The sequence below is a fragment of the Molothrus ater genome, chromosome 2 (assembly GCF_012460135.2).
Source record: "Molothrus ater isolate BHLD 08-10-18 breed brown headed cowbird chromosome 2, BPBGC_Mater_1.1, whole genome shotgun sequence".
NCBI lineage: Eukaryota > Metazoa > Chordata > Aves > Passeriformes > Icteridae > Molothrus > Molothrus ater.
Genome location: NC_050479.2, coordinates 40,702,865 through 40,730,623, shown reverse-complemented (window position 1 = coordinate 40,730,623; position 27,759 = coordinate 40,702,865). Strand labels below are relative to the sequence as shown.

Genomic DNA, 27,759 nt, shown 5'->3' with positions numbered 1-27,759 from the left:
CAGTTAGGTTTGGAAACATGAAAACAAGCCAAAAAGGAAGAGAAAAAAGAGAAAACGAAAAAAGAGAAAAATAAAAAAGAAAAAGAGAAAAGAACCAGACTCGCCTGGAAAGCAGGCCGACACCTCGTGCCGTACTTCAGATGAAAATACGACAATGCAATGGGAAGCACAACACGAAACACAGCACCAGGTTTGGGCTCATTTCTGACAGTCAGAAAGCATTTTCAGAAAGCATGTGAACAGCAGACTAAGAGCTCTGTCTGACCTTCAACCCTCTAATGGAAACAAAGTTTTTACTCCCTGTATCAAATAATTCTAGCCAATTATGATTGCGAAAAAAAAGAAGGGGAAAAAAAAAAAGCATTAAGGAGTTTGCCTCATAGCAGACAGGCAAGCATACAAATGTGAGCATCTTTCCGGAGTGATATCAGTTCCTGGGAGGAACTGTGAATTCTATCCCATCAATCATCTTCATTTTCTATCTGTTTTGATGGAGCACTTTTCCCAAACTGTACCGCCACTTTTTCTGGCCCTTTCTCTCTATCAGAAGGGGGCGAGAAAGCAGGCAGGCACCCAGTGCCAACAAACACCTCCGGCCGCCCCCTTGCAGGCACAGCCCAGACCGCAGTGCGTCCACAGGGATCCAACGCGCGCCGGATCACCGCCACGGATGCGATGAATCCCACTGACTTTTACACCCAGCAGCGGGATCCACACGGCCGGAAAGCCGCCCTGCTCCGGAGCGGCCCGAACTTACCGCGCCGGGGCCGCCTCCCGCCGCCCGGGAAGCGGAACCGCGGCAGCCCGGGCCGCGCTCCCATTGGCCCGGCCCGCCCCCGCCCGCCGGCCCTTCCCGCTCAGAGCCGGCCCGGAGCGGGGCCGGGGGACGCCGTGTGCCCAGGGCCACGGCACCGGAGGGGACGAGGGAAGGGGAAGGGACACGGGCGATAGCGGCGATAGCGGCGCCACCGCCCGCCGGCATCACGTGCGGCCGCCGCGCCCGGGGGCAGGAAGGGGGGCGCGCCACGTGACGGGGCGGTGCCCGCCCTCTTCTTCTTCTTCTTCTTCCTCCTCCTCCTCCTCCCCGCTCTTTCTTCCCCCGTCCCGCCCCGTTGGCTGTTGCCGTGGCGACACGGGAAGGAGGAGGCGGGGCCGCCGCCCCACCCCGGCCGCGCCGCAGCCCGTGAGCGCGGCCCCGCCGCCGGCAGCGCCGCCCAGGAGCCGCCGCGGCGGCCCGGAGCATCCGCCGGGCGGGGAGCGGAGCGGAGGCGGCTGCGGCGGCGGGCGCAGGGCGGGGCGGCCGATGGCGGGGGGGTGAGGAGGGGCCGTCGGCAGGTGCGGGTCGGGCGGGCGGTCCGCGCTGGCGGGAGGATGCGCGAGTACAAGGTGGTGGTGCTGGGCTCGGGCGGGGTGGGGAAGTCGGCGCTCACGGTGCAGTTCGTGACCGGCACCTTCATCGAGAAGTACGACCCCACCATCGAGGACTTCTACCGCAAGGAGATCGAGGTGGACGCCTCCCCCTCCGTCCTGGAGATCCTGGACACGGCGGGCACTGAGCAGTTCGCCTCCATGCGGGACCTCTACATCAAGAACGGGCAGGGCTTCATCCTCGTCTACAGCCTGGTCAACCAGCAGAGCTTCCAGGACATCCGACCCATGCGCGACCAGATCATCCGCGTCAAGAGGTGACTTGCCCGGCGGCCGCTCCTCCGGCGGCCGCGCCCGACGCCCACCTGCGGCCCGGCCCGCCCCGCCGGGGCCTGCGGGCCTCCCGCCCCCCCCTCCGTGCCCTCCTCCCCCGCCCCGGTGCCCGGATCTCCGGCCCGGGGGCTGCCCACGCCCGCTCAGGTGCCTGCCCCGCGGCTCCCTTCCCTCGCCCGCCTCCCTCCGCCCTCCCCCGGGCTGCGGGGCATTGCCCCCATCCCGCCGCCCCCTCCGCAGCCGCGCCCGCAGCCCCGGGCTCCCCGTGGGCGGGCGCCGGCCGGGGGTGGCGGAGCGGGGGCAGGGGCCGGGGGCTCCGGTGGTTTCCGGAGCTGGTCTCCCAGCTGCGTGTGCGGGGAGTTTGGGGTGCTCCCGTATGGAATACGGTGGAGAATCTGGCCAGAGGCTGGAAGCGTGGGGGCGGAAAAGCAGTTCCCCAGCGGTGCATCGGGTCAGCCAGCTCTTGAATGCACTTTCTTGGTGGACGTGCTGTGGCCGATGTGCAGGGGAAGCACCTGGATGCTTTCGTGCGGCAGGCGAGAGATCTGCCTGCTCAGATACCTGCATAGGTATTTCCATGAACTTCCCACTCTTAAAAGTGCAGGACGCCAGCCTCCTTCCCGGTGGCAGTGGCGGCTGTGAGTGTTAGGCCTCGTGTGTGCTGGTGTTGCTCTTAAATTTCCCACGGTCTCATTGCCAGCCGCTCTGAAGAGCGAGCCCACGGTGGAGAAACACCGGTGCCTACTGCCAGTTTGTTTTTATAATCGCTGCGTTGTTTAGATGTGCATCAAACAGTCAGATGTCGGCAGCTGAAATGCAGCCAGTCGCGCTAAAATAAGGGTAGATGCACCATTTGAAATCATAGCAGCCGTTTGAACCGGAGCGTAGATGAGAAAATGCCGCTGGCCACATCGTCGCAGACAGAGGTCTGTTACTGCCCGTGGAGAGAGGCTGTAATTATATCGCAGAACTGGTTGTGGCTTTGGCTTGGACATCTGAAAGGGAAACCCTTGTAAATAACTTAGTCGGACCACATCTGTTGGATTTGTATCTTAAGGTAGAGCATAAAAGGTGGTGATAATAATAATAATGGCTAATCATATGGTCGGGTATGGTCTGTTCACAGAAACTGCCATTCCAGACCAAGGCCTGGGGAAGATGTATTTTGAAATTGGGGAGGAGGGTGAGTAGGGGAAAGGGGAGGGAGGAGGCAAAGCGCTGCTATTTTTAAAGACTTGCAACTTTTTCATAGTGGGTATTTCTTAATGTGTGTCCTGACTCTTTGAGTGGAGATTTCTAAAGACCAATGTAATGGAGTTATTTTGAATTTATTATGGAAAGTGCATTTTCAGTATCCTTCAGTTCTTTTCATTCGCTCATACCTTACAGAAGAAGGTTTTTTCTTCAAGTAGTTCAGGTAGACTTTATTCATTAATAAATGCTTTTGGTTTTCTTGTATTTAATCGTCACTATAAATTCATTTAACTTCTGAATTTATATCTGCGGATTTGCAGATTGCTTTGTGCCTTGTGCTGGAGCATCTGCATTCAGACCCCAGCTGACCAGCTGTAGATAGGTGAAGCAGAATAGAAAGCAACTTGTACTTCCATAGTTACATTGACTCAGCACTGCTGAGAGTGGGTCTGAATGCTGCTCTCATTTTTCATCTGCCAGCTCTTTTACTGCAAGACTCCAGCTTTTGGTTAGATATTTGTGAGACATATGAGCAACATTGTAATCCTAAATTTCATTTATGCAAAGTAATCTAAATGCAGCTGAAATCCTGAAAATTTTAGCAAGCCCAGATAATTTTAATTGAGTTGTAGTTGAAAGGAATATGATGCATTAAAAAGATGTAGCTTCAGCAAGGGTACCAGATTTTTACTTGTTAACTTGCCTGATTTACATATGTGGGTTGTGGTGGGGGTGTTATGTTTTGGAACTTAGGTTCGCAGGCAGTGTAAGACCTAATGTGCTGTAGACTTAAGCTTGCATCTTTCTTACCAGTTGAACCTGAAAAATGCATATTTACAGATACAATATGCATCTGTACAAGGACTTCTAAATTATAACTTACAGTCGCAGAAAGACATTTAATCTATGCTGAGAAACAAATAATCATGGTACAATTTTCTTGGGGATTTTGGATGACAACTGTATGCTTATATTGATACAAAACAGCATTCTGAAAAATCTCTGAGCTTTAGTTGTACTGAAAACCAATTGGCCAGGTCTCTAAGTGGTAGGTCTCTAAGTGTGTGCATTTTACATATTGTCCTTGCTATTTTGTTTTAATTTCGGATTAAAGAATCCCTGTGTTTACTCTCTAATACCATAATTAGAGAGTAATTTTAATTACACTCCCAAAAGTAGAAAAGCCAGTTGAAATTCCCTCTTTGGGTTAAGAGATGCACACTTGAGTCTTCTGCTTCCCTGGTCTAACCAGCACTTACCAGGCCAGCCAAGCTAAGCGAGTCCTTCACCCCACCTGATGAATCTGAGTGACCTTAGAGGAATGAATGACATGTTCATGAATGAAAGAGAGGAAACAAGTGGACCTTCACTGAACTCTGAAGCTTAGTGGTTAGAAGTGATTGAGATCACTCTTGCCACTCTAGTTTCTGTTCTCTTTAAATGGCTATTTAATATTAGCACATAAATAGGCTTAGTCTGAGATCCAGCTCTGCCAGCTTGCAGAGAACTCCCCTAATGGCAAAACTGAATTTGAGCTTCCTTGTGTAGTGTCTGTAGGCCTTGCATCCCTTTCAGTCATGGTGCACAGCTTTATCCAGAGTGGAGGATGTCTCCATGGCTTTTGAACAGGTAATTAAAAGTCTTTCTCAGAAAATGTTTTAAATGTAAACAGTATTCCTCTTCTCAAAGTCAAAAAACAAGTTTAGATCTTTCTAAGAGAGAGTCCAGGTGCTTTACCTTGAGAAGGGAGCCTTGCCAGTTCTGGGTGGACAGGTGCACCCCCAGCAGCTCTGCCTAGACAGAGGAGGAGGAGGAGGAGGTTTCAGAGGTGCTCACTGTACTCTGGGCCAGAGTTTCCTGCAGCACAGAGTGCTGCCAGTGCTGGATGAAGGATCGTGGTGGTATGAAATCACAGCTGCCGTTCTTCCTCCAGGTGCTTAATCTGAAACACCCTTATCCAATCCCAGGTTGGGCTGGAACTGGTTTCTGAACCCTGCTTTTGCCAAATAAGTCCTTTAAACATCATTTCTTGATTCTTGCATATGCTGAAGGTTTGTACTGCTAGGAAGATGGAGTGTGCTTTGAAGGTAGCTTTGAAGACTACTTATTTTGTGCATTCAAGAAGGATAAAGAGAATCAGCTGCTGCTTTACTGCCTCCTGGTGAGGTAATACACAAAGTATGCCACCTGTGCATTGGTGGGTGCTGCAGCTCTGGGGCCTTCTTCCTTAGATTTATGCTTGGCAGCAAAGAGTTGTTTATACTGCAGACTGAACTCACCGTAGTTTCAGAATGAGCTGTTTTCTGGAGGAACCTTCTATTTGTGAGAGCAGGGCAAAATTGGATGAGTGGGCCCATGCCAACAAAGGTCTGCAGTGAAGGAAGAACAGAAGCTGTCAAAAGAACAGATTGGAAGTGGTACACCCCAGTTAGATGTCAAGATTTCGAAGTAATTAGTGAGTATAAAGATTAGGTAGTGCAAATTTTAATTTTATTTTTGTGGGAAAAGGAGTTGGGTATCTTCTAACACTTTTGTGTTTGTTGTGTGATTAGGAAGCTCTCTAAAGAGAATCTGCTGGTATTTGCCAAATACTGAATTTTAATTTTTAATATGACTGCCAATGTTTTTCTATTATGGATGTATGTTTAAAACTCACTAGGTATCAATTCTAGGTGCTTGCTTAGCCTTCAATAGTGTAATTTCTCAATCTGTTCTACAGGCATTTTTATAGTGTTTTTTTCAGTTGAACCCCAAGAAATAGGTTTTATTATTATTTCTATTCAAGCAGAAAACTAGTGCCTAGAAGTAGAAGCAAACTCATAGTTCTGAGTTCTTCACTTGTAGTAATTTCTCTAAGTGTCTGACCTATGCTTTAAGTACAGGACTGTTGCATTCACATTTTAGAGACTAACAGAGCCTACTTAAGTATTAATACTTAGGTATTTCTCAAAAGGGCTATTTTACTCCAAGTAGTGAAAAGAACCCTCCTTTTCATTAATCTAATGCTTCTTCTCTCGAAGAAAAAGACCAGAAAATTTATTTTATTTAGATTGGCTTGAAATGTAGACTAAATTATATGAGTATATTGCTATGAAATATCACAGAAATGTGTCTTTGAGTTGACAATGTTCTTTGTAGCTGTGGTTTATGATCAGGATGAAAATTTGCCTCTCAGTCTAGGGATTCTGTGTAATATTAAAACATAAAAGAGATGTAATTATTGAAATTTATTAATTGTGAAATCAGCATCTTCAGTCAATGACAGTTGATGTATTTAGTGACTTAATGGTGATTAAGTCTGGACAACTATATTTGAAATTACAAATTGCTCAAAAGTTTAGTTGAAAATATTGCTTTCCAAATACTTTGAAATCGAAGTTTGGTTTTTATTCAAAGAACATAAGACCTCTTTAAACAAGGTCAAATTTTTGTTTCTGAAGTTCTGTGTGTGTTGCAGCCTTATTTTCAGAAAGTATTTTTTCTACTTTTGAGAAGTAGTCAGAGAATTCCTTGTAAACACTGGCATAACACCTTCAACCCCAAACATGGCTTCAACCTTTCAGGAAGAAACACTGAAGTGTTTGGTAGAGGTGAAGTATGGAAAATCCTGTTTCTTCTGAAGTGTACTTGACAAATGGCTGGGGATTTTCGTAGGTTCTAGCTGTGTAGAGATGGCAGAAATAAGCACACACTGAAATCCTTAAGTCTTATTTAGGAAGAGTTCTTTTTCTTGCAGTCATCTTAATGTAATGGATTGTTTTGAGTACTCATCTTCAGGTAAAAAAAGGCAGAGTGGGTAAAAAGCATGGCCCCTATTCTCCCCTTGGCCAAGCTGCCAGCCACTCTTGTGCACCCATGAGATGAAATTTAGGACTTCATTGGAAGAACAGATTAACAGATTTTAAATCTCAGCAAGCATTTGCACATAGTCAAGTACAATAGAAGAACTCTACTGATCTCCCTTTTCCTTCTTTCTTAGTTAAGGGACACCTATGGATTGCTGCTTCTCAGGTGTGAACCTCACTGATCTATAAGAACAAAATATAAACTCTTTAGGCATCTGTAGAGATATAGAGGAGGGGTAGGCAGAAGTAGTCATACCTAATTGACTCTGTATATAATATCAGAACTTTCAGCTTCTGGCCATCCTTTGTGTTTTATTGGGGAAATGATACATAATCTGTCCTCTAGAAAGTGTCTGTGATAGAAAAAGCATAACTCAGATTTGTGCTCTCAGGTTTTTTAAACTTTAGAGACCAAAAGAAGCATTGTATAGAGCTTAGATTAATTTTTTGTGTGTGTGAATCTACCTTTGTTTTAATTTGAAATTAATGAACTTATTCTGTCAGATAAAATTATAGGTTCCTACAAGTCTTATACAGACAATCCTCTAAAAATGTCTGACAATGTGCAATTTTAAGCTATAGAAGACTATTTTAAAGTTGTTTGGCTTAGTCTTAAAATCAGATATTTCAAGGTGCTCGTGCATCTTCAGAACATGTAACCTTTAATATTTTCCTGTAGTAAGTTTTGAATTTAATTACATATTTGCAGAGTTCTCTTGACTCTTCCCCCTCACACTTTCCCACTCTCACATTCTTGATAATCTGAAATATACATATTACTTTGAATTTCTTTCAGTGGAAAAAGTGAAAATTGAAGACAATGCTTATAACCAAAGTGTTCTAATGTGTTGGGGGTTTTTTGGCTGTTTCCCTGCTCCCTACCATCCCCACAGCCTAGTCCAGATAATTTTATGGGTATTCCTTCCCAAGTTTTACTTATTTTTCTCTGTAAGGTAAAATGACATGATAGTTTTCGTATCTGAGCACTGAATATGAATATTTTTTATCCTCTCCTGCTTTTTAGGTGTTCTTTGGACTTTTATTGAAAAAGCCAGGTAGGCAAGCTCCTTTTGTATGCGTGTTTAGTTTAGATTGTGCTAGTTTAGAGTATAGTGCTTTTTTTTTTTTTTTTTTTTTAAATGATGCCTGTATTCCTTAGCATCATCTTCTGGGTTTGGGTCTTAATTGCTGCTGTAGCTTATGTTGTTGTAGACATGTGTGGATAATTTTTGGATAGCTACAGTTATCAAATAGTAGAACAGTATGTGGCAAGACTTTTAAAATTTGTTTTTGGTTGTGCAATATTGCTTGATTGTGTCTGTGTTGTAAAAATGTCATTTAATGTGTTAAAGACCAAATATTTTCATGACTTTAATTGCTTTCATAACTTAGTTCAGTAATATAGCATTGATGCTTGGGGTTGAATGTTTTCTATCTTGCTCTTCATTAGGCTGTTTTGACAAAGATTTTTGAATATTTGGAAAATTTTCTTTAAAAAAATCATTGCTCATTAGAATTTCTAGTTTTGTCTTTGAATTTCTTATTTTGCTGGGAGGACAGTAATTCTTTAAATACTGGTTTTTTTTATAGCCAACACAGTTGTCAGTAAGTTATTGTTTTCTTTCAAAATATTTCTTCACTTAGATAGTGTGTGGATAGAAATAAGTTTCATTCTTTGGTCAAACATGAAGCAATCTGGGTGACATTATGTTTAGTTCAAGCTCCTATGTTATCAGGCACACTTTTTAGACCAGAATTTCAAAAACAGACATTCTTTGGCTGTTGGAAGTTTTTAAATTAAAATGTGAAATGTCTGAGTGGGTGGATCTCCCAAAAAAAAAATCATCAAATCCTTCTATTAAATTTTATTTCTAGTTTTCTTTTTAATATTGAATGTCAGCTTTTTATTTCTTCTACCTAAGAAAAAGCCTGGGGTTACTGGTTATTTAATTTCTGGAGCATTACAAGTGTTGCTCAAACAATTTTTTTTTCCTCCTTGTAAATGGTGTAGGTGGTATGTGATGATAACGTTTTGAGAGAGAATAGGGAAGCGATCAGGACTGCAGTGCTAAATTATCCTGGCACGTAGTGACTTGTAGAAAGATTTCTGTAGAAAGATTTTAAGGTAACAAGAACTGTAGCTATCTGCTTCTATGGGCTCTCTTATTCATTAGCTTGCTTCTGCTCTTTTTGGGGGGTTTGGGTTTGTTTTGTTCTGTTCTGGGTTTGTTTTCCAGAGGTTTCCAGTCCAGGACCAGTATTCAGTTTTTGCTGCACTAAGGCAAACACTACAGTCTAGGCACAATTTACAATGATGAGTGCAACTTGAACACTTTCTGTATCAATGGTTTGGATGCATTTTGGCAGCTGTGTTGTCTTAAATCCTAGTCTAGACAAGAGAATTAAAGGTGTGTTATGGGCATGTTATCCTTTATCAACATTAATGTCATGGGGCTCGCTCGGTACGTTTGGGTGCTGTACTCTTTAAAAATGTAATGGCGACAATATTTTAGTTATTGCCTTGGTTAGCCCTAGACTGGGTGAAAGATCAGGTGAAGGACAAACAGAAGGAATGTTTTTAGGATTGATTAGTTTGTTTTGAAATATGACTTGTGTCTTATAGATGAAGCTTTAACAATTTTTAAAATATTGTCTTCTGCAAAAGTCATGGTAATGAGGAAGACATTATAGCATTTTTAAAATATTAGGATGTAATAGGGTAGTGGTCCGTGGTAAAATAAAATACAGTTCTTACTTTTAGGAATAGTTTGGGGACTTCCATTATTGTTCTTGTTAACAGGTAGCCACCTTAACTAAAAGATTAATAGTGTTTGAGATTCCCATGCGAGTTTCAACTCAACTACAATTTAATTTGAACTGGAAATGAATTGGATAAGGCACTGAACTTAAGTGCTCTGAATGTTGTGAAGAAGAGCTTTGATCCTGGATTTCTGATTAATTGCAAGAAAGGATGCTTTCAAGAAACAGCCAAATAGGTCACCACAAGCCTATAAGCATGTCTGCTGAATTATGAGCAAGTTTTCAGAGGAGAATGTTTGAATTGTTTGCCCTCTTACCCCTAATATATTTTACAGTAAGGAGTGTAAGCCAGGACTGATCAACCTATTTTATCTGATTAGATCTGGTTGCAGTTTCCAGCACTGCTGTAACATCTTTTAAACTGCTGTACAAAATCTTACTTGAAACATTTTATAAAATAATTGGAATGCTTCTGTCTTTTCAGAAAGCTATGAACTTTATAAGACCAATATAGAAATGCATAAATTCTCTCCTCAAGAATTCTTTTTCTTTTGAAATGTCCTTACTATGTTTTTAGAAATTTTAGAAACTCCTTGGTTTTGTTAGAACTAAACAATTAATATAAAATGTTGGGGACTTATACCATTTTCCCCCAGAATTTATAAATGAATGGGAAAAATAATCTGGTGGGGTTTTTTTTTCCACCCACCTCTGTATTTAATGATGCAAAATGCTGAACAAGTGTATTTTTTTGAACTATGACATCAGTCCTAATTTGTCTACTGCTGCTTGTAAATACATGTTTTTAGGAAGGTATGTTTTCAGTCTGTGGATTACTTTCCAGTGCCAGAAGAACTTGATGTATTAATAGGTTTTCCTAGTATCACCAGGTTCAGACTTTGTCCCTCTTCTGCTGAAATAATTCTGCTGAAGGCCTGTCACACAGTGGTGTTTTGTCGTTTATTTGTGTGGGGTTTTTTAGATTCAGAAATTCAGGTTGGGGGTTTTTTAATAATTTGGAGGGCAGAAGATGGTCATGTTGAACTATTTCTTCTGGAGGATTTTATCAGATGCCTTCCATACCCCTCTAACCTCACAAAGCAAAAAATCTGAGCTGGTCTGAGTGTTTTTCAGTCTCCAGTTTAATCCAGGCTCTCCATCTCAGTGCTTAAAGAAGGCATCTGCTCGGTTATAACAGTCTCAGATGCAGTTAGATTCTTGGTAGCTGACTTGCATGTCACTCCCTACAATGCCTGGAAGAGAGAAGAATGAGTCACCTTCTGCTGGGTTAGGGCTGCTGCAGTCCACTGTCAAAGTCCAAGTGAAAATGTGGAGTGAGTTCTCCCATTGCTTTCTTCCTTTGGGTGTGGTTTAAGTTTGGAGGGAGGGGAGTGGTGGTTGTCAGTGTGGTACCACTTAAATCTGTTCACTCTGCTTGGATTCTTTAGCAGATGAGCTCCTCAGGATGCATGGAGGCTTTGGAAGTAGGGGAGGTTGGTTTTGTTATTGCACCAAATGTGCAGGATGCAAGCAGGCACTCCTGGCATCAGTCTTGTGAACATGCAGTGCTCTGAACAGATGCCTTTTTAAAAACATTTTTCCCTGATGCCAACCTTCTCTTTTTATGCATTTCATTTAGAAATAAATGAGACCTGGCCCTTACATGAAAAAACCACTAAGCTATTTTGGGTCATTTCCTTAGGAATCTGCTTTGTTCTAAGGTGTAAAATACTGTTGCAGCAAACCACTCAAACTACCAAGTCATATATGCAGAATCTTTTCTCTTGAGAAACAGGCTTGGCCACAGGTCAAAACACTTAAAAAGAATGGGAGATAAATGGAACTCAGTATGTCATCATGAAGCAACAGCTGACCTTTCCTGAAATATTATGGTCACCTGGACTAGGGGAGTCTTCTGGTGATCATTAACTATAGGGGATATCAATTTTGCATTTTTGTAGTGACTTCTCTAAAGAGAATAAGCAGTCCTGAGAAATCACTGGGTACCAGTCCTGGTACATTTCTTTATCTTGTACATCCAATCTTTTTCTGTTGTTCCCTCAGGATTTGTGAATTTGCCTTCTTGTGTTTGTACTTACCTTAGTGGTACATCTTCAACAAAAAGATTGAAGAATATTTTCTGAACCTCTCTTGCAGTTGAGTGGTTAGAACAGTCTCCTGGGAGAAGCAGATGTGAAACTCCTGTGTCTAAAGGAGGTGTGTAGTGCAGGTCTCTCACCTCATTGATCAGGGTTGTAATTGCTGTACTATGTTAAATGTGAGAAACACCATTGACACCACTTGCTTTTATTCCCAGGGCTTCTGTGGAAGTGATAGCTGTTGTGGATTTGTTGCATATCTTACTGTTTTTGTGTAGCCTCAGTAAGCAATGTTTAGTGAATTAGGCCTCTTGAGGGACTTGACTGCTTGCATGAATCTGCAGAGACCTTAGGTGTGTGACCCTGTTTTGGTTCCAGTATGTGGCTCAGCTGGCTCAGCTCTAGGCCTTCAGACAGATACCTTGTTTTGACAAAAACTTTAGGTGGGTGCAGCTTTTCAAGAAATTTATTAGGGAGCAGTCTCCTGGGCATGGGCCTCTAAATGCCTCTGGAGTCCCAGTACATATATATTTATCTACCTCAGTTTTGCTTTCAGACCCAGAAATATTTGCCATCAGAATAAGTAAATCTCTCTACCTCCTTTTTCACATCAGTTTCATTCTGTATGTTTTGAGCAGTGAGTTTCTGAATGCCTTTGTATGACTTTTTTAGTATAGAATATGGAGTAGGCCTTGATGATCAAATCATCCACAGCATAGGATTAACAAGTCTTGTGCTTCAGATGCTTCCCTTCTCTAGAAGGAGTTCTATGCACAGCTTATATTATATTGCTGATTACAAAATTTTATTTGGAGTAGAATCTGCTTAGAAGTCTATCCTTATACGAATAGTTGTCTGAGGGATGATAGGCTCCTTCCTAGAAAGAAACTGGAGAAGATGATGATATCAGGATAGCCTGTCAAGAGTCCATAGAGTTTTAATGTTAAGTATCAAACAGGAAGAAACTTGATTAGTTTGCCTTCATTGGGTATCTCTTCTGTCTGTCTGGGTACCAGTCCTGGTACATTTCTTTATCTTGTTCAATCCAATCGTTTTCTGTTATTCCCTTGGGATTTGTGAATTTGCCTTCTTGTGTTTGTACTTACCTTCATAGTGGTACATCTTCATATGTTTGGGTGTCTGCAGCCTCACTTAATATCAGAAGCTGCAGATGCTCAGCAGTCTCCTTTCATGCCATCTGTTTCTCCAGTAGTTGGTATAGGTTAGCCATGTGAGAGAATCAATAGCCTTGTGCTCCTTGATGTTCTAGAAAATTTAGGCATGAGGACGCATTCTAGAATTTCACTCAATCCAAATATTCCCAAAATTCATTAAAACTGCGGAGAAGCCAGGCTGCCTGCTTTGTGTGGCTATGTTTTGATGGGAGTGGGGTTCAAGAGTCCTCTGCTGCCTTTAAAGATCACATAATGGATCAGCTGGTAATTTTGCCTGGACTGAAAGAATGGGTATCTATCTAATGGTCTCACCTTTAGTCTGGTACCATACAGGATATTGTTGTCCCATCTGGGATTTTGTAAGCTCTGCTATTTAACAAAGTATCACTGTCTTATTATGTGGTTGTTGCATATTTCTGAGTCTGTTTTACTATCTAGCAGTTTGTAGACAAGCTTCTTGTAACTCTTTTATTTCTCATGCTCTCTTCTAACCAGATCTCTTAGCAACCAAAATCAGATCCTTGCTACCTGTCAGATGAGTCTGTTAACAACGGTTGGCAAGGAATGCTGTCCCTATTACCGCTCTGAGTTCCAGTTTTTTCATTGTGGAATGGTCCTGCTGCCACCAGGCCTTTTGCCCCAGATTCTGCACTGACCATGTAATTGGAAGACTTGCTCTCATCTGTGTGAAGGTGGTTTTCAGGAGCCACAATGAGCAAATGCAGTCCTTGGACAGACTCCTGATGGACTGGAGCTAGTGTTCCTTTCATCTTTTTGATTCACACTGTTGATTACACCTGTAATTGCCAAGAGCTCAACCACTGGGCTGCAGGGGTGGTTTGTAGACAGAACATGTGAACATTTAATGGGAAGCAGGGCCCTCTCTCAAGGGAAGGACATGACAGACACTTGCAGATGATATGAATCCTCCATCACAAGACTAAACTGTAGCTGGCACGTTAAAAAGGCCTGTATCTCTAAAAATTATATCACAAGAAGCTGAAGATAAACATCATGGTAGCTTGATGGTGGAAAGGTGGTTTATCCAGGCTGCTTCATCTTGGGTACTTTAGTAACTCTGAACAAATCCGTGCAATTCAGGTTTTACCTACCAAAGTTTACAATGAAACTCTGGTATGGAAAGGAAAACAAAATATACTGAAAGCTACCATTGGAGTACTTGAACTTAAAATGTCCAAATTGCTCTGGAACATAAGGAAGAGGGAAGGCAGAAGCTATGAATTGCAGGACTTACTAATGTGTCTCTAGACTTGACAAGGACACATTGGAGAAAAAGAAACAACCCTGTGTTTACAAAGTTTTCACCTCTGGAAAGATTTGCTGCATTGTAGGCTCTACAGAGGAAAGAAGTATGATTTTTGAAAAAAGAGAATATTTTATTTCCATGGCTCCTCAAGAATTTGGTCATTCAATATAACTGCTGCAATTTATTGCAAGATATTGCCTTTTCTATTTTTTTCTCAAGAACTATATTTGGTAAAAAATAAAAAAAAGAGAAAAGCATCATTTTTTAAATTAATCTATTCAAAAAAGAAAACAAATAACCTAAAGGTGTGAAATCACATAACTGAGGGAATCTTGAATTCTCCTCCAGATGGTTTTTAGTCAGAAATAGTGACTGCCATCGTGGTAGCTTCATCTGCCAGAGAGGGACAATGGTGAGCTCAGCCTTGGATGAAAGCTGAGAAGGCACACCTTGAAAGTCCATCATTACTCTAAAATTACGCAATTGTATTGCCTTCCTAGCTGGGATAATTAGTCTGGTAATTGAAGTTTGCAGTCTCCTCCAAGAAATTATCAAAACGCTTGCTTTGAAAGACTTTGTCTGTCAGCAAGAAATGTGGTTAGATTAAAAGGACTGGGAACAGTCTAGGCTTCACACCTCTGCACACACCTTCAGATTAATTGGAATGGCCTTTCTGAATAGGACAACTTAATGTGGAAAAAATAATTAATGAACTATTTTCAGGAAATTCTAGTTACTAATTAGTGATTCAATGAAGAAGGTGTAATGGACACGGGGGTGTGTGTACAGTATCTTTAAACATAATCTCTTTCTTAAAAGAAAACCTTCTTTTTCAAATGTTTCAATATTTTTCTAATATTTTCTTACTGTTACTTTAGAAGATTAAGTATACAAATTACCATCGTATCTGTACCTAAAATGTGTCAAATACACATGTAAATATTGGGGTAATATTTTGTTTCTTGGAATAAAATGAAGTACATGGGCTTTTCTAAAATTAAGTTTGCTCAGAAAGAGAGACAGTTAAAATGTATGTAGAACATACACACAAACATATGCATACATGTACACAAGAGGTTTTCAGTCTTTTAGCCATCTGGGGTCAGGACTCAGGATAAAAAGAAAAAAATAATGAATGAATTCTATCAGGTTCTGCAGTCATCTTCTGTTTAAAAAAATTAAAATAGGCTTTGTCTACATGTGAAAATTATTTCACAGAATTGCTTCTGAACAAATTTGTTTAAACCAGTGTAAAGCCACACTGTTTGTCTCATACCTAATTTGAGCAATATGAAAATTGGCATCCATGTGGGAATTCGCAGCATTTTAAAGAAATTTCTTAGGTTTGCCTGGCTTGTTTGTGTTTTCCTCTGAAAAAAAAATTGTGTCAGTAAGAAACATATGCACTGATTTTGTTCTGTTTCCCTCTCTCACATGGGTTGCATGGGTTGCTCTTTCTGCCCTCCCCGTCTCTGGGTGACAGCGGCCATGGGCCGGCACACGGCCACGGCAGAGCGCCAGCACGGAGCCGCTCTGCTGCCCAAGGGATGCTGGCAGCCAGAGCCCTGGGCTCTGACCCCGGTGCTGCTGACACAGCCTGGGCACAGCCAAGGTGCCCACGTCCCCAGAGGTGCAGCAGCGTGGTGGTGGTGGAGTCCCAGGGGCCAACCTTGCTGGTAGCGTTAACAGGTACAAGATAAAACCACTGCAGGCTTGACTGGCTGCCATGGAGTGTCTTCATGGACAATGAAATGGCTGTCAGACAGGTTAGTAAAACTCTTCTGGGAAAGAGGAGCTTTTTATAACCTAGAGTAGACCCAAGGAAATTAACATTTATACAGTAGTTAAAATATAAATAGCTCGACATCTGAGATGATGACTATATCTGAGTTCCTCATTCTAGATGGCTTCATTTTGATAGTTAATCAAATATTAGATTTGAGATATTCATACATTTCTCACATACATCTATGTATGTGAGAAAAGGTAAAATGTTTACATTTCACTGTTTTACCAGCTACCCTATATTTAATGTCATCTTATAAACAAGTTCTTACTAAGAAATGTCTGGATATTCAAATGGATTATATTCACAACACTGATTCAGAATGAAGTAGTCTGTTGTTTTTCTTTAATTGGTACCCGTCCTATTGTAGAAAGAATGAAAAAATCTCCTAAGAAAATTATTTCTGAAGTTTATGCTCAAGATAGTAGGGAAGTTATCAAGAAATTGTTCTCTATATTTATCTTTATTCCATTTAAAGGTAGTATGTTGGGAGGCAGTATTTTGTATTTGAAGATGAACCAGGATTTATTTTAATAAGAACAAACAAGTAACAAACAAAAAATTCTGGCACTTCTGAAGCTCTTATTTGTCTGTTCATCTTTAGATATGGAAACAGTTTCATTTAACAAGATTATATACACTTTTTGGATACAGTTTCTGGAGAGAGAAAGTTGAGGTGTTGAAGATAGAGCTAACTTCTTAAACCTGTGGAGAATAAAACCTTCTTGGTGCTCTGTTTAGTCTAACATTCCAATTATTTATAGTAGGCATATGGTAATTAGATAAATTGTTCTGTAAGGTAAGGGCCACCAACTTTCTGAAGTCATGGCAGAATGATTTTGCTTACCAAGTAGAAAATAAAATGTTCTAGTAGAAACTTGGCAGTAGTGAAGAGGCTTTCAGAGCATCTGCTCGTGATACTCATCAAGGCCTTGGATTTTTACTTTGTTGGTAGAGGAGGGTTTGACTATGGTCAAAAGGAACTGAAATAAGAATAGTATTTCTGCAGTAAAAGAGAAAATGCATTTTATACTGTTTTGTCCTGAATTTTTTCACTGTATCAGAGTGGTCACTTGCTTAGAGTTTCTGTAAAGTAGTCCATCTTCTGAAAAGTATGCAGAGTTCCACCCTAATTGTACCATTGTGAGTGAGGAAGATCTGTCTCAACAGAGCATTTTTTTGCTAAGTTTTTTTTATGTGCATTGTAGAATATTTTTATTAGCCTGAAGGACATTAAGCTGTATTCTTCTTTAGTTTCTAGGGCAACGAAAGTCTCTGCTTTGAACTAGACACCCAAATTCTTTTCAGGCTATGCAGTATCATAAAAACTCCAGTATCTACCTGCCTTAGCTTCTACTTAGGGACTGATGAAAGAGCAGAAATCCAGGCCAGGTTGTTTGCCAATTAACCCTGTTATTTTTGTTTTACTTTTTGAGTTTTAGTGACCTGCAGCTAGGTTCATTGCAAACAGTCAAATTCTTGAAAAAGCAAATAAATAAAAGCCTCTGCAGTTTGTATCAGTATGTAATGCTTGATTCTGCAGACTAGACTGTGGCAGTCAAATTATCAGAGATCAGTTTTGTGAGCAAGGCTTGCATTTCAGGGGCCAGATCTGGGTAATGCCAAAAGTCAGGAGGACAGACTTTTTGGAGTAATAGGTTCTTACCTCGAAATGGAAGAGAAACTGTTTCTTTGCCTGAGGTTCTGACTGGACAGGACAACATGATTGTTGCTGAACTCTAATCCTTTGGAAGTGGGTGATGCTACTAAGAAGGTTTTGAATTAATTGTTAGACCTATTCTTGAAGACTGTAAAAGTGTAATTTTAATGAGCTAGAGAAAATCTCATTAGAATAGTTTAAACAAGTTTTGCAGTGGAATTTTTATCAGTGATTATAAATTGGTTAAAGTAATATAAGAGTGTGTTGGCTTTGAAGAGTGAACTAATACTTTAGAGCACTGTGGTGTTCTGGCCCTTTTAAAATGCATATGAATTTCACTACTTTTTGCTATTTTTACTTTATGTATCCACTAAATGTTTCAATTTTATAGTTTAAATAAACAAGGATGAAGAGTTTGAAGTTGTCATTAACTTATGCTTGCGCTTTAGTTAATTCTGCAAAATCTGGTTAGTTCATTTTGCTTTCAAAATTCTGAGATATATGTCTATCTCAAGGCCTGTAAGTATGATTATCACTTCCTCTGCATAAATGAATAGCTATAAATATTTATGTAACTTTGTCATTTGTTTCTCAGCCCATTTTCTATGTAAACAAGCATTATGCAACTCAGTTGTCCGCTTGTCTCATCTTCCTCCATTACCTGCCAGTAAGTTTTGAATTCTGCAGCACAGTTAAACTAAATTAAACATTAGGACAAATTCCCAGAGAGATCATGGAAAGCCTGTCCTTGGAAGTTTTCAGGACTGAGCTGTGCATGGCCCTGAGGAAGCTGGTTGAGATTTCCTGGCTGACCTTGCTCTGAGCAGGGGGTTGGACTGGAGACTTCCCAAGGTCCCTTCCTGCCCAGATCAACATCTGGAACAAATTAGAAATCTAAATAATGATTAAGTTCTGTCAGAATTGTTGGTGGGAAAGACACACTGTCGCTGCTATATGGAAGAAACTGGCACATGCTTAATGCTATTTATGGACTGGAGAATGGTGAGGGGAAAAGTTGTAGGCAGAAGGAAAAAAGCTTTAGATAGCAGCATTGATAGACTGTAAGAAACTAGACCTACCATTGTACTCATAAATTGCTTTACACACTCTGCACTTTATAGAAAGTCTGGATGCTGTTTCAGCTTTTTCAGGAGGATTGTTAACAGTATTTTGTTGCAAAGATTTTATTTTTTTTGTAGCTGAGCTACTTGCATAAACTTTGATATGTCTGAATTGGTACAAATCTCTTTGGTGCCTTTCTTTCTCCTCCCTCACCTTTGTCAGTGTTTGCTTGTACAGGAAGTTTACAGTATATTTTAAAATATTACAGTAGTTTATCTAAACATTTGCACATCAAGATATGCTTCTGAGAGAAATTTCTTGTGACAAAGTATGTATTGATAGATAAATAGTAATGCATTTTAGGGTCACTGTTGTTTGAACACAACAATGTAATAACTTCAAACTGTAGAACAATTGGAATCCATAGATTTGTACGATGTGCAAGGGGCTCACATTGCTTTTAACAGATATCTGCATTTCACTGCTTGTAAAGGCACCTATTCAGTCCCACATCACCAGAACAGGCAGGTTTTATGACCTGCTAGAGTTTTGTACAGAGGAGCAAGGAGAAGGAGAAATCCCTCAACGTCAGTGTATGTTTAAAGGTATTGTGAGCCTTTGCAGTTTCTGCTCAAGTTGGAGGTGTTGAAGTGGGATAATAACCTTGACTTTGACCCCAAAGCTGGTGTTCCTGCTTCAAGGCATACCTAATCCACCAGCTTTATTCTTGCTGCTGACAGGTTTGATGTTGGCACAGAATCTGCCCTAACGTTCCTAATACTTGTAAAGAAATCTTGAAATTTTGTGGTGTTCATAGCTCACTGCTGAGAATAGCTGGGATGCAGGGTGCTTTTTCAGTTGAAGAGCAAGCAAAACTGCTACTGCATGCTTCAAGATGTTCAGATTGCCTCCATCACTAAGGATGGAAGACCTCAGAAGTGTTTATGTGCCATAGGCAACAGAGGTTAAAGCTGACAACTCTTTTCTTCGGATGGAGAGCAGAGGTACAGAGTTCAAGGACTTGCCAGAAATTGCACAGGTGGTCTGTAACAGGGTGTGAAACTGAACCCACATCTCTTAAATCACATTTCAGCATTCCTCTTGCTTGATGCTTAATGGTTTTGCTCTAAGACATTGAGGATAAAATTTAATTATAAGTGGTTATGTCTGAAAAGAGTTGTCATTTAAAAGAAATGTATTTTTTGAGACTTCAATATACAAATAAAAGATAGATGGTAGTCTCTTTAATTTTAGAATCTTCTATATGTTGCACTATTGGTAGATAGTTGACCTATCCAGTCATGCTCATTGTGTTGGAATAAACATTAGTATATTAGCATGGATATGGCTTAAAAATATTCAGGGTAAGAAAACTAATATGATTATTAAGAATAATTTTCAATTATGGATGCAAAGCTTAAATACTGAAAAGTGAGGCCCAATTTTCAGGATGTTGGGCTATTCCTACAGCTAGTAGCAGTAATTTTTTAAAAAATTAGGTGCTCAACTTTAATGTCTGGAAATTTTTTGAGCAATAACTTTTTTGTATTTAAGCAACTATAACATGCCTCATAATCTGTTAATAGTTTTCTTGACAATTAGACTTCTTTCAGTATGAACTGAGTAGAGAAACAGGAGCTAGATGAAATTGCTGCAGCTGTGAGAATCTCAGATTTGTAGGACATTCTGATTTTCTTGTTGCTTTTAGAAACAAGGGCATTAGTCACATTGGAAACAGCCAGGTACAACATTTGCTTTGTATTTACTTGTGGTTATTGCTTCTTAAGCTAAACCAAGGAACAGAAAATTCCCATTTGAAAATTCCAGTGTTTCTGAGTTGCTAAATGTGCCAAGCATTTCAGGATTTCAACAAGATGATGTTGATGCTCAGTTGTGAAGATGAGGATTTTGATTGGCATAGAGAGGGAACTCAAGGATTAAAATCTTGTTTGGATATGCTCCCAGCAAACCTGCTGCTAAGAAGGTAGATTTTATATATCCCTTAGAGTGTCTTCAGTCTTGATAATAGACTTCAGTGTTAGCTGTGAATTTTAATGATAGATACTAGGGAGAAGTGTCCTTTTTAAGGTGAAAAAGAACCTCTTGTTTGTGAAGACTTTAGAGCATCTGAAATGGCAGTAGATGAGAACTGAAGCTACTTGTGTCATAGGCTCCTTGTCATCCCCAGCACTCAGAAGCTGATTTCCTTCACCTGTGCCACAGCCTTACTTTGAGGGGAACAGTGTCATGGGACATAGTTTAAACATTCATGGAGTTCTGCAAACTTAATGAGAAAATGTCTCCCTAACATCTTAATGATCAGGGATATATTTTTAGGACTTACTTTAGTGACTAGCGAAGCCTTAAGATATGTCGATAGACCTTTGAATTTTCAGTTGCTCTTGACATTTTATCTTAAAAAGCTGGAGGGAGAGCTAAAAGTAGGCTCTATCTGTAGTGACTTGCAGAAGCAGGCTGAAAACATGGAAGGAGTTTATTGTTATTCTAGTTCTTCTACGGAATCTTAGTTGCAGAAAATCCTCTGTAGATAAGAATTTCTCTCTGAAGTGAATGGAAATGGCTTGTAAAGATCTTTGGTGTCCTTCATACAGAGATGATGTGCATCATCCTGTTACATCTGTTGCAGCAGGGAATGCAGGTTTACTGCATGGCCTTTGAGTATGTGTGTTGGGTTGTGCAATCCATGGTTCTAGTCCCTTGGAAGGTCTCAGCTGTAAGCTGCCTAGGAATAATGTGTGCAAGTGCTTTGGTTGAAAAGTGCTTATTGTGAGAGTTGGGAAGCAGATATTTATAGTGCTTCTGCATGCTGTGGTTGGTTGTTGTTTCTTGGGCTTTGGCTTGGAACTATTTCCTCTTAATTTCTTACAAGCACAGCACCAATGGTGAGCCAAATTGGCAAGTGAAGCCAGCTCTAACACCCACAGAACTGAATTGGCTTTAAAGTATTTTATTTAAACTGAGGGGATTATTTCCAGAAAGTTTCATGTACAAGAACAAAGTTTCTGAAGCCTTTTCAAAAGTGATATGGTGTGGTGTTATTTATTATTCTAATATTATCCTCCCAAGTTGTTTTGCAATTATTATTTAATTTGCTGTCCTATGAGTAAGTACAATTATCATGACTTTATATACCTCAATCTATCCATCTGAAGAGTTTTCTTTTCCCAAAGGCTATGTAAGGAGTTCATGTCAAAGCCTAGAATAAAATGTTAGATCCCAGTCCTGCAATTAGGCCATACACTGTTCTTTATAGCAAACTGATTCATGACTCAGCCACCTAATTGCAGTGGGACTTCCAATAAACTCTTTAACATCTACTCATTTATAAAAATTATTTTAAGACTATTTTTTTAGTTGGGAGTTAAATTAAATCACTACACAATATAGCTTACAAAACTGAATATTAAATGCAATTAATTAGTAAACTGGAATGACTTGTTTGCAGCAGAATCGTGGGAGTTTTACAGCTGTTCTGTGTGGTTTTGCCTGAGAAGCTGTAATAATTTCCATTAGAGGGAAAAGCGCTCAAACTTTGCAGAAACCTACCTTTGTTTAGATTTGAGTATCTCTCTGACACATTTATACATGTGTACTGGTGTTGCCGTGTCTTTATTGGTGTCCATTTGCAGGAGTCTATGGAAACATAATTCTGCACAATGACCCCCTAATAGCTGCAGTTTTTAAAGCTACCAAATACAAAGAATAGGGTTTGGTAAAAGTGAGATGTCTCCTCTGTCTGGGTGTCTTAAGGTAGTAATAGCTTCAGAAGTGTGTGTGTGTATATGCAACATTTTTTTTTCCTGCTGCTTGGTTCAAGAATTGGTAATTTCAGGACAGGTTGAAGATGGTTTTCTCCTTGAAAATTCCGTGGTATTGCTTCCTCTCGTCCTGGTGTTTAAGATGCTCAGAATCAAGCTTGGGAACTCTCGGTGCCTTTTCTTATCCTCTATATCTGATGTGAGTTTAAATTATCAAGGATTCTGTATTAAATATCCAAGTAATTATGTGAAAGGGATTAGAAAAATTCTTGATAGTTACACTTGGAATATGTTCTTCCTCTAGATGAGGAAACTGCTTATTAAAGTTATGACAGATTTTACTGAAGGCAATCAAAGTTTGCAAGTTACATTACAAAAGTATATTTAGTTATATTTAGTGTGGATGATTTAACTATCATTTCTGGTACTTTATTTCATAATACCCATAATTCTTTTGCTGTGTATTTTGGGAAGATTCATACCACAAATTTTTTGTAAGTCTAAATTGAAGAACAGTTCTTTTTTATTGATTTTTGATATATTTGATTCATTTTCAACACTAATATCCTTATCCCTTAAATTAATTTCCTATTTTAAATACTATCAAAAGTGACAGAAATGGATTTTAAAAAAAAAGAGAAAGATGCCCTGTGTGTAGGAGGTAATAAAGGAGAGTTAGTTCTGGAGATAGAAGGTAATAAAGGAGATTTAGTACTGGAGACTCCTTTTGATTATTAGTAATAGTTATCCTGTATAGATACCTTTTGTATTTCAGTGGTCCCAGTTTTTATCATATAAAGCTGTCATCATGCATCTTTCCAAAAACTTCAACAGGACTTAAACTTGTTATAAAAATAGTCTTTAGGAATACATGATATTATCTTGGTATGTTTTTATTACACTGAATGATTTGGTTGAAAATATTTGGGTCTGATATGAAACTCAGGAAAAACAATCTTAGAAAAGAGACACCACTTCCAGAAGGTGACATTAGAAAACAGGAACCTGTTTGTACATTTTTCTGTACTGACTACTACAACTCACACACGCACAGAGTGTAGGGGAACTGGGCAACTCTACCACTGTTTAAAGGAATCAGATCAGTTTATTAGCCTTGGCATGTTTGGGGGTTTTGTTTTAAAATTCTCGCTGTTTCAATCTTCATTTTTATTATATTTTCACTGCACATCATCTTTGTTTTTATCTTTATCCAATGACAGTTCTAACCAGAAATCTGAGAAGTACCTTGTAAAAGAAGTTAGGTATTGCCCATGTTTTTTTGGGTGGGATTGGAGGTGGAAAGGAAAAAGTCTCTGAAGATCATTCTCATACCAGTCACCTTGACACTTTCTAAATGTTCTAAGCTTTTATTCAAAGTGTACATAGTAATCTAAACAGAAATGTGGATGATGTGTATGCCATGTGAGGTAAGATAAAATATAGGAATATTTATCGCTGTGTGATATATACGGCTGTGTGGTCCGTAGTGTATAACTGGGGCACATAAAACATTTGATGTTTGTGTATTTGTTGATTTCATGTGGCTGTGGTGTCCATCCTCAGGAAAACTGAGGGATTTACTGTGGTAAATTGGTCCCAGCTGTTCATTAAAGTTGGGTAACGGGGTGGGTTTTAGCACTGGATTTATCTAGAACTAGCAAACACATTCTGATTGTCTTTTATGGGGCAATGACTGTACCTTGCCAGTAGTGGAAACCCTAGATATGATGGCATTTGACTCTGTACAGCTGCCTTTCATAGGGCTATAAATGACTGCAGTCCTGCTACCTCTTCAAGAATCACCACTGCTCAGTATCTGTCAGGTTGGAGCTAAAGATAATGAGATCATTTAAACAGGGTGAAGTGCCTTGTTCTTTAATCGTGTTCTGCAAACACGTGTAATAGGTCTTGCAAAATTTGTTCCTGAAGAGGTCTTAAAAAGTCAAGCCTTCCCCTGCTACATTTTTGAGAGTGTTTCTTACAGGCTCTGCTATATTTGCTCCAGAATACGTACTGTGCTCTTTGATACTGACAAAAGTAGCAGCAGTTCTTATTTTCAGGTGTTCCTCATGCTTTTCATTAGGAATGATCCGTGCTGCTCAAAGCTTTTCAGCCATACTGAGAAATTTGAATTTTCCTGCTCCAGAAATGAGCAGAACTGTGCCACTTTTCCATTGCTAACAGAACAGGCAGGGGCAGGTGGGCTGCAGCAAAAGGCAAAACTTCTGCCCAGCTCTCACTGTGAGCTGAGCTGCTCTCTCACAGATCCTGTGATGGGAACAGCAGCCTGGATTCAGGACTTCAGTATGCGTGGTGGGGTTTCAGCCTCTTTCGCTCTGCTAAAAGTATTTGTGAGTAAGTTAGATCCTGCTGGAGGAAGGATTTGTGAATTCCCATGTTTAATTTTTGTGGTTGTATGGAAGGATTCTGCGTTGCTTCTTGGACATTGCAAGGTGGCTCTCTTTTTTGATTTGTTTTTTCCTTTGTGAAGAACCTATTTTTTTCTTGGGCCATTGAAATTCAACAGGGTGAAGAAGAAATTACCTTCTTCCCTTCAGATTTCATTAGAATCATATAATTCCCCCATATCTGAGAATCTACCCTTCTCTTGGTGGGCCTGTGCTGCTGTACACCACCTGAGTGGTGGGTGTTCAACATCTGGCTGGTCAAAGCTCTGAGTATCAGGTGGAGTCTCCAGATGCAGGCAGAAATTGCCTCCAGTGAGATCAGCAGCTGTAGTAAGGAAAGCATTGAGCCAGGGATCTCCCCTGTTCTTTTCATCAGAAAAGAAATTGCCCAGGATACTGAGGCAGGAAATTCTGGCAGTGTTGAGAGGTAAAGGGTGCAGAGATAGCTTCAACTTCAGAGTTGTAGAGTTTGATTTAGGCAAGAGCTAGATTTTCCACAATGTGTTACCAGAACTCAAAACTGGAAAATGTGAAGTCCCTTAGGACTCTGAATGAAGACACGCAGTTCATCATCCTCTTGGTACTTGGGGAATATGATACATAGAAGTTTGGTCTGAATCCCTCTACTCAGCTTGGGTCTGGCAGTACTGATACTGAGCTGGAGCACTTAGGTCCAGCTCATACCAGAGCCAGTCTTCTGCTCAGTATCCCTGGACTGTTTTTCCATTATTTGCTGTATTCTAGGTAGTAGACACTGACTCTTCTATGTAGAAAGATAAATTGTATTTATAATAGACAGGCATAAGTATATATAAAAATCTAAAATATGTGCCACACCGAATATGTATATATATAAAATATATTTTTTCTGTAAAATTAACCACTCAAAATCTAGGTAGTACAGGGATGTATTCTGCAAGAGCAACTTTATTTTTGCTAAGGAGACATAATGAGAGCTTTGCAGAAACACTTCCTTACACATTTCAGTCTTGGAAAGTTATTGGTTATTGGGTGAATCTGAATTATAAGGTGAATAAGGCTATTGACTGTAGGATCTCATTTTAAGTGATGAAGGTTGGTAGCAAATTGAGTAAATGCAACAGGAAAAGCAATACAGAAAATTGCTTCTATCAGTTCCACCTAATAGTTCGTAGATGGTCCTGTGCAAATAAATTAAATTAGGCTTTTCACATCTTTTCTGTCAGCTCATCAGTTCTTTCTGTTCTTTAGTACAAAACATCAGGGTTTGCACTGCTCCATTTCCCAGGTGCTGAGTACTCATAGCATACAGACACTCAGATATTTAGTTGCCCAGCTTTTCTAGCATTCCTAAATCTTTTAAGCACTTGAATTTTTCAGGGGCACTGACTATAAGTCTGCAACAAGTGTGTATGTGTTTCCTTATATGTTTCTCAACAATTGAAGTGATGTCACAAAACTCAGAAGTGATCATGTGTTTTAATTCTGGTTCATCCATTTCTTCACTGGGCATTTCTCAAGCACCTGCTTTGAATTTCTCAGTTTTACCAGAGGGCAAGCCAGTGGAGGGTGAGAGGAAGTTCGGGGCCTTCAGAAATAAAGTAATGCAGTGAAGGGTGTACCTGATTCCATTTCCACTGAAGGATTTTTTTTAATGCTGTATAGCAAATACAATAGGACACATGCATCTGAACAATAAAGATAAGGCAATAATTCAGTGTTTCTTTTTATCTGTTGAATGCCATCCATCTTATGTAATTAAAGACTGTGCTATCTTGTGTTTAAATGCAGGAGGACAGATTTCAAGGTGCTAGTATGTATTTTGGTACTTTATTAATGGCAGCTTAGCTCTTACAAGTGTTCCAAAGATATCATTGTGCTTGAACACTTATCCACAGAGTGAGAAATGGATTCTATCTCTTCAGATGGTAAATGAAGGCATGATAAATGGTAAAAGTGAGGGGAATTCTCTGCAATTATTGATGACAGCCCTGGACTATGGATTAAATGCCATTATCTTAGTAAGCAAAGAGGCATAACAAAGTTTACAGTTTCAGCTACATCTTATGACATAGTTGGACAAATTTTTATACTAGTCTGGTGATGTAAGAGTTGCTGATGTGATTTGAGACATTATTGGCCTTTTATCCTTTTGGACTCTGGGGGAGCCCGCTGTCCCTGCAGCAGGAGCACACAGGTACCTGTTCCAGTGCACAGTGGGGACAGACAGGGAAACAGGCTGTTCCCCTCAAACAGATGAGGCAGATACACCGGTGCTGCCCTGCTGCCTTGCCTGGCAGGCAGGGGGGATGGGTGGGAGGGATGAAGAAGGTGGCTTAAGGAGGGTGTCATCTTCAGGTGCTGCAGGTGTCAGCTGCGTCCTTTGTCTGTCCACAGTTCAGACTTACTCCAGTGATTTGACTCAAAGCAATACTACTAAGAAAAATATGAAGGAGAAATTCAGGTTTAAGTTAAGAAGGTACCATCTTGCTTCTCTTAGGTCTGATTTGAGGGCTGAAAAGTCATGAGTGGTTTTGCTCTCAGTCCTAGTTGCTTTTGTGAGAAAACCTGTGTAAGAGTATTTTGGAAATAGGCCCAGTGTTTTCTTCTCTCTCTTCTTTTCTGTGGCAAATATGTAAATTTGAAACCTGATGGAACACTTAGTTTCATGTCTGAAGAAAGGTTTATGAATGTGAGGGTGGAAAAAAAAGAACAGCAGGCATTTCAGTTTTGTTAAAAGATTTGGCAAGGATTCTTTCACAAGGAGGTGCAAAGTAAAGAATTCCTTCATAGCAACATGATCTGTTGTGCTGTCCAAGTTGATGATGAAGCAGAACTGTGATAGTATTGCCTGGAACTTAATTGTGATTTTTTTGGTCTCTTCAACTTGTTTAACTGGCATAATGATGTGAATGCTGCAAGGGAGAGATACACATTCTGTATTATCTAATACATATTTTTATGTAACAGTACTTATGTGTGTATGCAGTACTTGAAGCGGACTACATTTCCTCAAATTCGAATTCATTTACTGGCCCTTTGGT

The 27,759-nt window shown here is 40.2% G+C and overlaps 1 protein-coding gene across 1 annotated transcript in view; it reads left to right on the top strand.

Annotated features, from left to right (window-relative positions):
* The first annotated feature begins 1,356 nt into the window (after positions 1-1,356).
* The window catches only part of RAP2A (RAP2A, member of RAS oncogene family), a 30,944-nt gene continuing 4,541 nt past the window's right edge, over positions 1,357-27,759 (top strand). Inside the window, exon 1 of the mRNA XM_036399657.2 lies at positions 1,357-1,685. Coding sequence (XP_036255550.1) covers positions 1,372-1,685 — 314 coding nt within the window. The 5' untranslated portion in view covers positions 1,357-1,371. The remainder of the gene's footprint in view (positions 1,686-27,759) is intronic.